The sequence below is a fragment of the Ursus maritimus genome, unplaced genomic scaffold (genome assembly GCF_017311325.1).
Source record: "Ursus maritimus isolate PB19 unplaced genomic scaffold, ASM1731132v1 scaffold_14, whole genome shotgun sequence".
NCBI lineage: Eukaryota > Metazoa > Chordata > Mammalia > Carnivora > Ursidae > Ursus > Ursus maritimus.
Window position 1 is genome coordinate 64,540,576 of NW_024423786.1, and position 12,057 is coordinate 64,552,632.

Genomic DNA, 12,057 nt, shown 5'->3' on the forward strand with positions numbered 1-12,057 from the left:
TGCCAGCCCCCGTTCTGGGCTCTGGGGATGAGGGATGAGCTAACCAGACAAAAATCCCTCTTCTCATGGGAAGACAGACAGTAAATAAAATAAACACGTGAAATACATGATGTGTCAGAAGATGATAGATCTTTTTTTAAAGATCTTATTTATTTGAGAGAGAGAGATAGCAAGGGAGAGCACAAGCAGGGGGGAGAGGGAGAAGCATTTTCCCCACTCAGTAGGGAGCCCAATGCGGGACTCAGTCCCAGGACTCTGGGATCATGTCCTGAGCTGAAGGCAGAGGCTTCACCAACTGAGCCACCCAGGCGCCCCTAGAGGATGATCGATGTTATGGAGAAAAAGCAGGGAGGAGTGGGGATGGAGCATTTGTAAGTTTGCAACTTTAAGTCAAAGATCCGGGGCCATTTGAGCAAATCTTTGTAGGAGGTAAGGGAGAAAGCCTCGTGAATATTTGGGGTGAAGGCTTTGCAGGCGAAGGAAGAATACCAAGGCCAAGAGCCCCGAGGTGGGAGTTGTGTGTGGAATACTCAGGGACCAGAAGGAAGACCAGTGTGGCTGGAGCTGAATGACAGGCGGTTGTAGAGACAGCTTAGGGCAGTAACTAGCTCAAAGACGCGACCAAGGTGACCGTCAGAGACTTTCCTTGTCCGTGAAGCTAAAAAATCATTAGGAAAGTCTATCTAAGGCTGTCTGAGAAAGAAAATTACATCATCGAAAGTTCTGAAATCTCCCTTATGAGAAAGGAAAGAGGAAGAAAACCCACGTGATTGGATCCTGCCACGTGACCAGTATTAAGACGCATGCCTCTGGGTAATCTCGTTAATTGTCTCAACCTCATGAGCTCCAATTCTTTATTCTCTACTTGCCATGAAAGAAAGTGAAGCTCTAGGAGGTTAACCCAGGAGGCCAGGCTCACAGGAACCCAGGGTTATCTGATTCTAAAGTGCACGCCCCCCCCCCCCCGTCCGAATGTTCTCTAACCTGGGAGCGTGGGGAGTATGGGGATGGGAATGGAAATATGTTGGTACACCCCAGAACAGCACATTCAAGTGAATGGTGCCCACTTTGGAGTGGGCGCTCTGGGAGGGGCTGGGGCTTCACATGGGTTATCGTCACCGCTGATGATGTGTACTCAGTGCACGGTGTCCCAGGCAACAAAGGTAAAAATGGTTCTGGAAACACAGCTCTGGACCCTTCGAGCATTCTGACCACGTGGATACTCTCCGGAAGAACTAACATTTGTGCAGTGGCTCATAGTTTACAAAGCTCTCTTTGAGGACATGAATAATTACATGGTAAAAACTTAAAGAACCGTGTAAAACGACCTTCCTGATCGATGCTTCCGGCAACACATGTTGCACGACGTGTTGGGGAGGGCGGGGGAAGCAGATTGGTCACGAAGGGCTAGAAAGGTCCAGAAAGGTCTTCTTGGCGGGGGGGGAGGGGGGGAGATGTCCAGGAAGTTTTTGCAAAGAGGTTGGACTCAATGAGAAGTGTCACGTTAAAAAACGAGAGTCAGGGAAAGAACATTCCATGTGGAAAAGATAGGTACAATGTACAGGGTGTGCTGAGGGAAGCTCGGGGAGAGATTAATAGAATACAAGGTTTTGAAGGAAATGGTATTGGCCTAGAGCATCTCAAACACTGGTTGCAGGTGGAGACCCGATGCTGTGGAAGCGTGGGAGCCGTGGAAGGTTTTTGAGCAATGGGTGACGTGTACAAAGCCAGATTTCAGACTTCGGTATTGGGATCTAGGGAGACTTGAACAGAGAAGACACCAGGGCAGGGACCAGGAGTGTCAGTAAAAGCTCTCAAGTATGCTGCTGGAGGCCACCTCATTTGTTGTTTCTTCCCTCCAGAACTCAGGGGTCCACGAGAGCCACCCTGCAAGCTTCTCTCCCCAGCCCTCCAGCCTTCACCCCCCTTTCTCTGGAGCCCAGGCAGACAGCAGTCATGGTGCTGGGGGCACCCCTCGTCCCAAAAGCCCAGGGGTCCAGCAAAAGGTAGGCACCTGGAAAAAAGATTTAAACTTTGCCTCTTTCCCTCTTCTGTGGCCCCGTCCTCCAAATGAGGAGGTTCAAAGGCAGAAATAAGTGACATTTTAGATAAAAACAGATCCACTGGAGACAGCCTGACATGGATGGACAGGTAGAAGCTAGGGTGTTCCGAGGAGCCATTGCCCGGGGTCATCCTGGAAATCGCGAGGACTAACAGGAGCGTGGTCTGCTCGTGAAACAACACGGCAAACACACCAGTTTCCGTGGAGCCGAAGATTGAAATGGAGGCACGTGGGGAAATAATGCACGAGAAAGAGGAAGGTGTGGGAAGGTCTAGAAAGGTGCAGAGAGTTCGAGTCACGGTGCAGTCTCAGTGGAAGAAGGAAGAGGTGATACATACCAGCAGGTGGAAATCAGAGATGGGAGCCGGGATAAGGGGAGTTCCACGGACTAATGAAGAGGTGATAAGGGGACCGACAAAAGGGCCAATGACCCAGAAGCGCTACGAGCGGCAAGGACGGGCAGGGCGTCCTTTGGGGACAGAGGTGTGAGATGGCCCAGGCGTTCCATAGGACACTCGCAGCACGAGGCTGGTTCCTACAGAGATACCCCGCAAGGGCTCCACCTTTCTGCAAACGCACCTGGTTAGGAATGAAATGCCCCGGTGGGGGGGGGTTAAGTACTCTGGGAATTCTGGGGGTGATGGACTGTTTCATATTGCACTGGACTCCTACTTTATTTGGTTTTCTCCTAACCGAAGAGGGTTCATCCTGGAGGGGAAAATGAATCTGCAAGGTTCCCATCCTAACGTGCCTCCGGATATGGGCTACCATACGCCCGTGATATGTACTGTGCTCAGGAGTATGCCCGCGACGTGTACTATCGTCAACCTATTGGCGTCGTTTTCTAGACCCTAGCAGTTTTTCGTTCCCCCTTAAATCAATTTTTCCAAACTCGAGCCTGGAGTTAATGAAACAGAAGCCGTACCGTTTCTGACGCCACAAGTTGACTCTCTCTCTGCCTTGTACCCCCACAGATGGCCGGTTTACACTCTTCTTCTGAGAAGACAGGGCCCAAGTTTTCCATTCCATCCCCAACTTTCTCCAAGTCAACTTCAGCAGTTCCAGAGATAACCCAGCCTCCGTCCTATGAAGATGCCCTAAAGCAGGTAACTCGGCGAGATTTGTTCTCTGGGGGGAAGCGGGTTGCCTAGACAGACGTCGTTTTTCATTATTGACCTTCGTGCGGTTAGCAGATGCTGACATTGAGTGCATCGGGAGCCCCTCGGTGAGAACGGGCCAGGTGTCTAGATGCTAACTGCAGAAAGGTGATGGCTGTACGTAGCAGGTGTGTGAGGCAGGCAGAGAAGAGGGGGTGCTGGGCACCCAGGTGCCTGGATTCAATGCCAGCAGCCAGCGGCCATTCTTACTAAAGTTAGACAAGCGCTCAACTTGTCTTATGTGAAATAGGGTCCATGTCTACTTTGCAAGGATTCTAGGGAGTGTAGCACTTACAACCTTGTCCAGGCACGGAGTAGGTTCTCCAATACAGGAGAGCGGTTGTCAGGATGACACTTTGTACAAGGTTCTTGTTAGTTTCAGAATTCAGTGATCCCGGCAAAGTATTGATGACCGTGATCATGGAGGTTTGGCTTATGCTCTGCTGTCATTTATGTTGGGAAATGTTCCAAATAAAAAGTAAAAACCAAAGAAAGGAAAGCAGTGAATGATCGTATATTTCCAATGGTCCGAGCTTGGGTAAGATATCAGATGGCCCTTTGCATGAGCCCAACCTCGCAAGGAAGATAGGAACTAACAGGAACGTGGTCTGCTTGTGAAAAAACACGGCAAACACACCAGTCGGCTTTGGCGTGCTGGCGTCCCCCAGATCAAATCAGCTTGCAGTGAAGTCTCACATGGCTTAAAGAGTATTTTTAAGTGGCGGGAGATTTTAGGCGAAGAGTGGCCTTTCTCATTTCTGAAACACTAGAGGGTCTTGCAATAGTGGGGCTACTTTCTGCGAGGGGACGGTTGCCTGAAAAAAAGTATTCTCTTCCTCCTTGAACCACAGCATACGGTCTGCATCTTACCCCTCTTTCTTGTTCTCCGTTCGGCTCATTTACATTACCTGCCAGACCCTGTGGACATCTGATGCCTTCTGGACTGGCAGGTGACTCACTCTGAGCAGTGCTCCCCTCCGTATTGATTACTGATGCCTTTGTGTATCGGGAGTGGGCTCTCAAGGGAGTGAGATAGGTACGGGCCCGTGTCCTCCCCGTTTTCTGCCCCTGGTATCTGTAAGCTTCCACGGATCCTTTGTGCTTTCAAAAGAGAAGGAAAAGGTCTACCCAAGTGGATTCCCGTAAACGAGACTTTAGCGTACGACTCAGATGAGCCAGAGGGAAGGGGTGTCTACCCTACGGGCATCAACACGTACCAAGGGCTCTTTCCACGAGGAACAAGGAAAGCCCGAGCCACGTGCTAGGGCCACAACCCCAGCCCCCAAACAGGAGGCAGATCCAAGTCGCTTCAAAGTGAGGAGAATGGCAGTATGTTCTGTGTTAGGAAGCCCTGTTCTTGGGATGGAAGCCTCTCACTCGGAAGGACTCTCCTGGGGAGCAGTCTGCCTTCTTCTCCCCTTCTCCTGTGCTAGATTTTTTCACTTGGGAGTTTTCCCATCCGTGATGAGCCCTGGGCTTTAATCGCGCGGTCAGCCAGTTATAGTCCTGTGCACAGCAGCGGTGTTCACGGTGGAAGCGACCCCAGTGGCCGTCGACGGATGAATGGTTAAAGTGTGGTAAATACATACAGTTAATGCTAGTCATTTTTTTAAAAGATTTTATTTATTTGAGAGAGAGAGAACATAAGCAAGGGGAGCAGCAGAGGCAGAGGGAGAAGCAGAAATTCCCGCTGAGCAGGGAGCCCGAGGCGGGACTCAATCCCAGGACCCTGAGATCATGACCTGAGCCGAAGGCAGACGCTTCACCGACGGAGCCCCCCAGGAGCCCCAATACTAGTCGGTCTTAACAAGGAAAGCGATTCGGACACACGGATGAGCCTGGGGGCTATTATAGAGCAAAGTAAACCAGTAATAAAAGGAAATACACTGTGTGAATCCACTTCTGTGAGGTCTCTAGAGTCGCCCGATTCATGGGAGCAGAAAGCAGAACAGTAATCGTCAGGGGCTGCTGGGGAGGAGGACAGGGAGTTCGTGTTCAATGGGGACGGCGCTCCAGAAGTTCTGGAGACGGATGGTGGGACGGTCACACATAACGTGAGCGTAATGGACTTGATGTCACTGGACCGTATGCTTAAAAGTGATGAAGATGGTGGAATCGGTGTTGTGTGCCTTTTACCGCAATTAGGGACAAACCCACCTTAACCAAACCTGGTTCGAAACAGCGGTAGGGCTGCGTCTCACGATCTCCCACGGAAGAGAGGGCCAACCTTCTCACTTCTCTGTTCTCTTCCGCTTCATTTGCAACAGCAGATGACTCGGAGTCAGCAGATGGATGAGCTCCTGGACGTCCTCATTGAAAGCGGAGGTAAGACTGCCCGTGGCTGGCCCCTCGGGTTGCTCTGCACCTGCTTGTGTGCTGGGGAGCGAGCGCTTAGGACCAAGGTCAGGTGCTCACAGCGGGTCAAGCGTCCCTTCGCGTGAGCCCGCCGGCCACGCTGGGGCAGGGAACAGAAGGCACAGTGGGTGACTCTTCCCTGACTTTGTCCCTCTGTGCTGGGTGCTCGCTCAGCAGTCATTTTACCGGTCGGTGTCCTCAACTCAGTCCCTGTTTCCCTAAGTGTTTTCCCTTGCGAGTCCATTTCTCTCTGCCTTTTAATCCCAATCTCCCTCTCCTCTTAATAATAATAATAATAAGCAGGTTTTATGCCACCGACTCGAAACGAAATTCAATTACTGCTCTCCCGCTGGGCGGTCCCTTCACACTTAGCTGTCATTCCAGCCTGCGACCAAAAAAAAAAATGTTCTTTTTGCCTCCGTTTTAGTCATTCATTTGTTTTTTCAAAATTACATGGTATGTGCCCAGAATCTGAAACCACACAGATGAATAAGATCAGGTAAGGAGAACATGTAGAGAGAAAAAAACAAAAAACAACCCTCAAGTCTTAGCGTCTCGATAATAACATCGAAAGTTCGGAGAAGGAGTGGCCAGGCGTTGTACTGGGCTCAGTGCTGCCCCTGTCCAAGTCCTCACCTTTGCGGAGCTTAGAGTCTGGAAAGGCAGAATGCCCAACAGGCAAGAGGACGGGCAATTGCTCCCTTGTAACAAGAGGAAGAAGGAAAAGATGGGTGTGTATCTTTATACGTTTCGCGGTGGAAAGAGGAGAGGGTGATATCAGACATCCTTATGTGTTTTTAAAGATTTTATTTATTTAGGAGAGAGAGAGAGAGCAGGGAGAGGAGCAGAGGGAGAGGGAGAGGGACAAGCAGACGCCCTGCTGAGGGCAGAGCCCAACCTGGGGCCCCATCTCACGACCTTGAGATCAGGACCTGAGCCGAAACCAAGAGTCAGACTCCCAGCCGGCTGAGCCACCAGGCACCGCAAGACACCCTTATATTTTTAATGAACTATCTGGCCAGGTCAGCAAAGGTAAGGGTGCAGGAGGGGAGCATGGGAGATTTGAGGACAGAAGAGTCATCCGAGGACAGTTATAAACCAATCACGAATGAATTTTCTGGAGTAGGGTATATCACAGTAGGAGGCTAGGCTATATTAAGTGCCGTTGGTAGGTTTGTTATCATAAATCTACAGTGAGGCCAGTCAGCTCCACTGTGTCATTTTTCTCTTGCAACCAAGATTCATCCAGGTGTGGGGTTTTTTTTAAAAGATATTATTTATTTATTTGAAAGAGAGAGTGAGAGGGAGCGTGAGTGGGGATAGGGGCAGATGTTGAGGGAGAAGCAGGCTCCTCGCTGAGCAGGGAGCCTGATGTGGGACTCGATCTGAGGACCCTGGGATCATGACCTGAGTCGAAGGCAGACGCTTCACTGACTGAGCTCCCCAGGCGCCCCTAAAATTAGATTTAATAATAAAAGGTTTTACTACTTCATTTGAGAATTAGAAAGTAAAAATACTAAAGTCAAATTATTATTTCCCAAGATGTGGTTAATCCAAAATACTAAAAAACGGCCATAAAGGTCATGAAGTCCATGTGTATAGTATTTAAAATTAGGGGGTGCCTGGGTGGGGGGTTTTGCCAAGGGAGTATGGTGCAAGGAGAAAAAAACAAGGCGCTTGAGAATATTTCTAAGACAGTAGCCATAGTAGAGCAGAGAATATCTATCAGCTGGACAGGCAAGAAGTGAGAGCCAAGGGGGTGATGGATGGAGAAAGTAGTCGAGTCAGTAGGTTGGAGTGACCCCAGGTGGCTGAGAAACTTGTCCCGGCGTACTTCATACAGGAGCTAGAGGGAGGGGAGGGGATGGAGAGAGAGCGAGAGATTTTGCGTGACATTGAGCTTCCAGGGGGATGCAGAATTGGGGGGTGACAGGGTTCAGGGTGTCCCACAGAGTGGGAATGGAGGGACCACCAGAGTTGGGGGGGTAGGGTGTCAAGGCGCCGAGAGGCCACTGGACAGTCAGGTCACTTCCCAGGATGCTGACGTCACAGGGAAGGACAGGAGCTGAAGTGGGAAAGGCAGTGAACTGGGGGTAGAGTTTAGAGTTTTCAGCGGATGTGGGAGAGGGACCAGGAGCCCCGGGTGCGGGGCGGGGGAGCGGAGAGACCCTCAGAACCACTGAGGGGGGCTATGGGGAGGATGCCGAGCAATAACTGCACGGTGACAGTGGCGTGGCAGCCGGTGACTCCTCTTCTGACTCCGAAGTAAAGGTGCCCCAAGCCGGGGTGAGGAGGATGCAGTATCCTCGGGGGACAGCCAGGTGTCAGTGAAGGAGCAGGTAAAGGGACCTGCTTTGAGAGGTCGCTGATCAGAGTGGAAGTTCCAGAAAGAAAGGGTTTGGGGAGAGGCCAGGGAGAAGAACTGGACACGGACCGGGCCCTTTAAGGATGAGACTGGGTGACACCCAGAGAAGCACAACCATCTCGTGTCTGAGCGTGACTCCTTCACCCCAAAGATCCCTAGCGCGGGAGCCGAAGGGGTTTAACAATGCCCGCTGTGTTTTGCCCACAGAAATGCCAGCTGACGCTAGAGAGGATCATTCGTGTCTTCAGAAAGTCCCCAAGATACCCAGGTCTTCCCGAAGTTCTCCTGCTGCCCTCCCCAAACCCTCGTCCTCGGGGGGCCAGCTCTCCTTCGATCACTATAGCACTGACGGCGATGAGCACCTTGAAGTCTTATTAAATTCCCAGAGCCCCTTAGGAAAGGTGAGCGATGTCGCCCTGCTGAAAATGGGGAGCGAAGAGCCTCCTTTCGACGGGATAATGGATGGATTCCCCGGGAAGGCTGCAGAAGACCTGTTCAGTGCCCACGAGATCTTGCCAGGCCCCCTGTCCCCGATGCAGACTCAGTTTTCCCCCTCCTCTGTGGACAGCAGCGGGCTGCCGCTGAGCTTCACCGAATCTCCTTGGGAAACCATGGAGTGGCTGGACCTCACTCCGCCAAGCTCCACGCCAAGCTTTAGCTCCCTCGGCACCGGCGGCCCCAGCATCTTTAACATTGATTTCCTGGACGTCACGGATCTCAATCTGAATTCCCCCATGGACCTGCACTTACAGCAGTGGTAGGAGGGCTGGCCGCAGAGGCGCGAAGGGAGACCAGTGGGAATTCCATGGGGGGGAAGCACACAACCAAAAACACTCCTATCGTCCAAAAAGTGGAGCAGGAGGAGAGGTGGAGGACGGAGTTTTCAAAGAAACAGCGGAGACTTCCATGACCGTCAATGAGAGCAAAAAGGAGTCTTGTGATATTTACCGACGTTCAGTAACCGTTAATGATTTCAGCAGTGCACTCAGAAATGTGCTTTCTCAGATCAGAAATGCCAAAAAGAGAGAAAAAATTCTTTCACTGCCTTTTCAAACACCAATGTTTTTGTAGCCCCTGGTTTTTCTCAGGCACTGTTCGGGCCTAGTCTCACATCGTAAGCCTCTCTCGAGGATTTATTAGACACAGTGCGGAAAGGAAATGGAGCTCTTTTTGGAGTAAAGGGAGTGTAGCATAACCATCAGCGTTTCTGGAAGATAGACCCATGGTGGACGCTGCTTCCCATCCTTCCCCTCCCTGTCGTTCAAAATAGAAGTCAGGCCCCACTTCAGTTAGGTTCTTGAGGTAGGAGAGAGGGACAGAACCAATCCATTCCCAGGGAAAGGAAGTCAACTCGGCCACAAAGCTGCCCCCTTACCCCAGTCCAGGACCCAGGACTCCGTGTGGTCACAGATCACAACGAACCTACCTTTGGTCCAAAGAACCCCACCGAGAATTTCCCTCTTGGTCAACCAGTCGCTAGATCACTCCCGCTGTCACTGTGGTGATAAGCACCGTGAAACAGCCAAGGACCTTAAAGCGAACAGAACCCAAAACCTCCTGCCATGGAAGGTTCCCCAACACAACCCCCTTTAGTTTCAAAGACGGGAGGTGACCCCGGAAGCAGATGGGAAGACTCGCTCTAGCTTCAGGAAGCCATACCAGGGATCATTCAGACAGTGCTAGAAAACCTTGTTTCACGTGTCCTGAGAATAAATACCATGGGTTCCTACAACAGGATGACCATTTATGGAGGTCCAACTTCTTTGGGGGGGAGGGGCTTGGGGGTCCACCTCCGTTTCTCTTTCTCCCACTTTTCGTTCAAGATACCAGTCTTTTCCTGCTCCACTTTTGAACCTCTTTCCTTTTTCTGCCCCGACATCAAGAGGACTTCTCCTATCTAACAAGCTTCCGTACTCTTAATAAAGCCATATTTTCAAAAGCTAGAACTCCAGGTTCTCCCAGGGAACACATTTTCCATATGCATCATTCGCTGCAAAAAAAACCCAAAAAGTTGAAAGAATGTCCTTGGGGAAAAAACTGGTGACTTGACCCATCAGTCCCAAAGCTCATTCTGCTCTCATTTGATCTAGAGCCATCAGTGATTTGGGTGGTTTTGGGGACATTGGAAATCATGACGTCAAGACAGATCTGAATGATACTTGCAAGGAGAGAGGATGGCAGGTCCAGGTCGGTGAAAGGAAACACAGCCACACACGGAAAACAAGGGAAGGAAGAAAGCCGATGGTCTCGTGTGCACTCCTCATTACCTCGCGCTTTTGCTGGGCATCGAAACCCTCAAACGGCAGGACGGTCTCTCTCGAGCTCACTGGGGCTCGGCCGGTTCATAGCATTGCATGCTGTAGAAAGTAGCCAAAGCTGGTTGGTTGGTTGGCTTGTTGTGGTGGTGGTTGTTGGTTGTTTTTTAATTTAAATCACTAAGGCACTGTTTTCTTCTTTTGTAAAAAAAAAAAAAAATAGTCACTGTGCACTTACGGAGAAGATAACCAAAAATGTTGTGATGTTTAGAAGTTCTCTTTTTGATAAACCAAAGATTTAGAAGTCATTCCAGTGTTAACTTGTAGACGTGTGTGAACACAGAGTGTTTTGGGGGACTGCTACTCTGAAAGCTCGCAGATCGTATGGGGGGGTGGGTATGCATATGTGTGTAGATATACGCGTGTATATCTCTCTACACGTATGTGCATTTGTGTGTCTCTTGAAAATTCTATACCGAAGCCCTTAAGCCCCATTCTGCTGTGAAAGGACACTCGGCCTTTCTCGCTGATCCATCAACAGACGACACATGTTGCCTCTCTGTACGACTCACAGCCATTTGCTCACCGTCGGCGCGCCCATCTGGACAAGGACTATGGATGTGAAAAGACAGAAAAGCTTCGCCCTTAGGTGCCGGGAACGGTAAACACCGTGTCTCGTAGAAAAGCACCCAAGGGACACGGAAACCGTGTGTACATTCCTTGACCTGCAGTGTGCTCTCAGAGACCCATGCGGTACTTTTTTTTTTTGCGTTTTGCTTTTACGCGCGTCATCAGAACCAGAAATCCAGAGGGAAGCATGACCGGTCTTTTCTGGGAAGGTGAAGCTACGTGGAAGAAAATCTTACTAACACATTCCTCACCTTTGTTGGTCCCTCAGATGTTGACGTTTTGTTTGGATCTTGACGAACCTTGCTGGTCAGTACAGTTGTCATGTGCGACGTGGTGCGATTTGTATGTTCTTTTTTTCCCCTTCCTGCCTTTGGAGAACAAACTCGCAGGGTCCCTGCGCGGGGTGTTTCTAGTGGAAGGACGAGACTCGGTCGGGAGGCCGCTATGCATTTGCCTAGAGACCTATGGAAGCTATTCGAACGCTGATGACCAAGCATCACAGAGCAGACCCCTGGCTTCTTAGTCTCAGCCCCTCCCACAGGCTCCGCACACCGTATTCACTCTCTCCCTCCATAGAACAGATGTGACATTTACGGTATAAATCTAGGGATACCTGGGAGAAACTCGGAGAAGTTGGCTGCACCCAGTGGATCAGACAGACCACGTTAATTCGTTTGTCTCCTAGTGGGAGTTGTTATCTTAAGTACTTTTAAACACTTAGGCGCGTCGTCTTTTCTGGAGATCGTTGGGGCCTGGCTAGGCGATGTACAGAGACTTCCGAAGATGGCTGCATACGAGCTTCTGGATGCTCTCAGAGCCTGGAAGTAGCCATGCGTGGTTTTCTCCAGATTCCTGGGGCTCCTGTGGTGGAGCAGGCCCACGGACACGGAGTTTGCGGCCAATCCCAGCGCTGCTGCAGCCGTGAGAGTTCAGACTTACTCAACAGAGTCAGAAAATGCATCCGTGCAAATGCTTCCGTTAGCGCTCAGTAGTAGTAGCCCTGCTTCTAGCAGTATTATTGAGACAGCAGCATTCTGATATCAGGAGGAGAGGGAGGAGGGGAGGAATGGAGGGAGGGACGAAGGGGGAGAGGGAAGGAAGGAAGGAAAGGGAAGGAGGGGGAAGGAAGGAAGGGAGGGAGGGAAGGAAGCAGAGAAGGGAGGGAAGGAAGGGAAGGAGGGAGGGAGGAAGGAAAGAAGGAAGGGAAAGAGAAAGAAAAGGAAGGAAGGAAGA

General features: G+C 50.7%; 1 protein-coding gene across 2 annotated transcripts in view; it reads left to right on the forward strand.

Annotated features, from left to right (window-relative positions):
* MYOCD (myocardin) overlaps positions 1-11,838 on the forward strand; it is a 56,804-nt gene extending 44,966 nt beyond the window's left edge. Inside the window, exons 8-11 of one of the 2 annotated variants that reach the window (XM_040630051.1) lie at positions 1,863-2,006; positions 3,037-3,168; positions 5,487-5,544; positions 8,147-11,838. In XM_040630051.1, coding sequence (XP_040485985.1) covers positions 1,863-2,006; positions 3,037-3,168; positions 5,487-5,544; positions 8,147-8,700 — 888 coding nt within the window. In that variant the 3' untranslated portion in view covers positions 8,701-11,838. The remainder of the gene's footprint in view (positions 1-1,862; positions 2,007-3,036; positions 3,169-5,486; positions 5,545-8,146) is intronic. The other variant, XM_040630052.1, reaches the window with a different exon arrangement.
* The last annotated feature ends 219 nt before the right edge of the window (positions 11,839-12,057 follow it).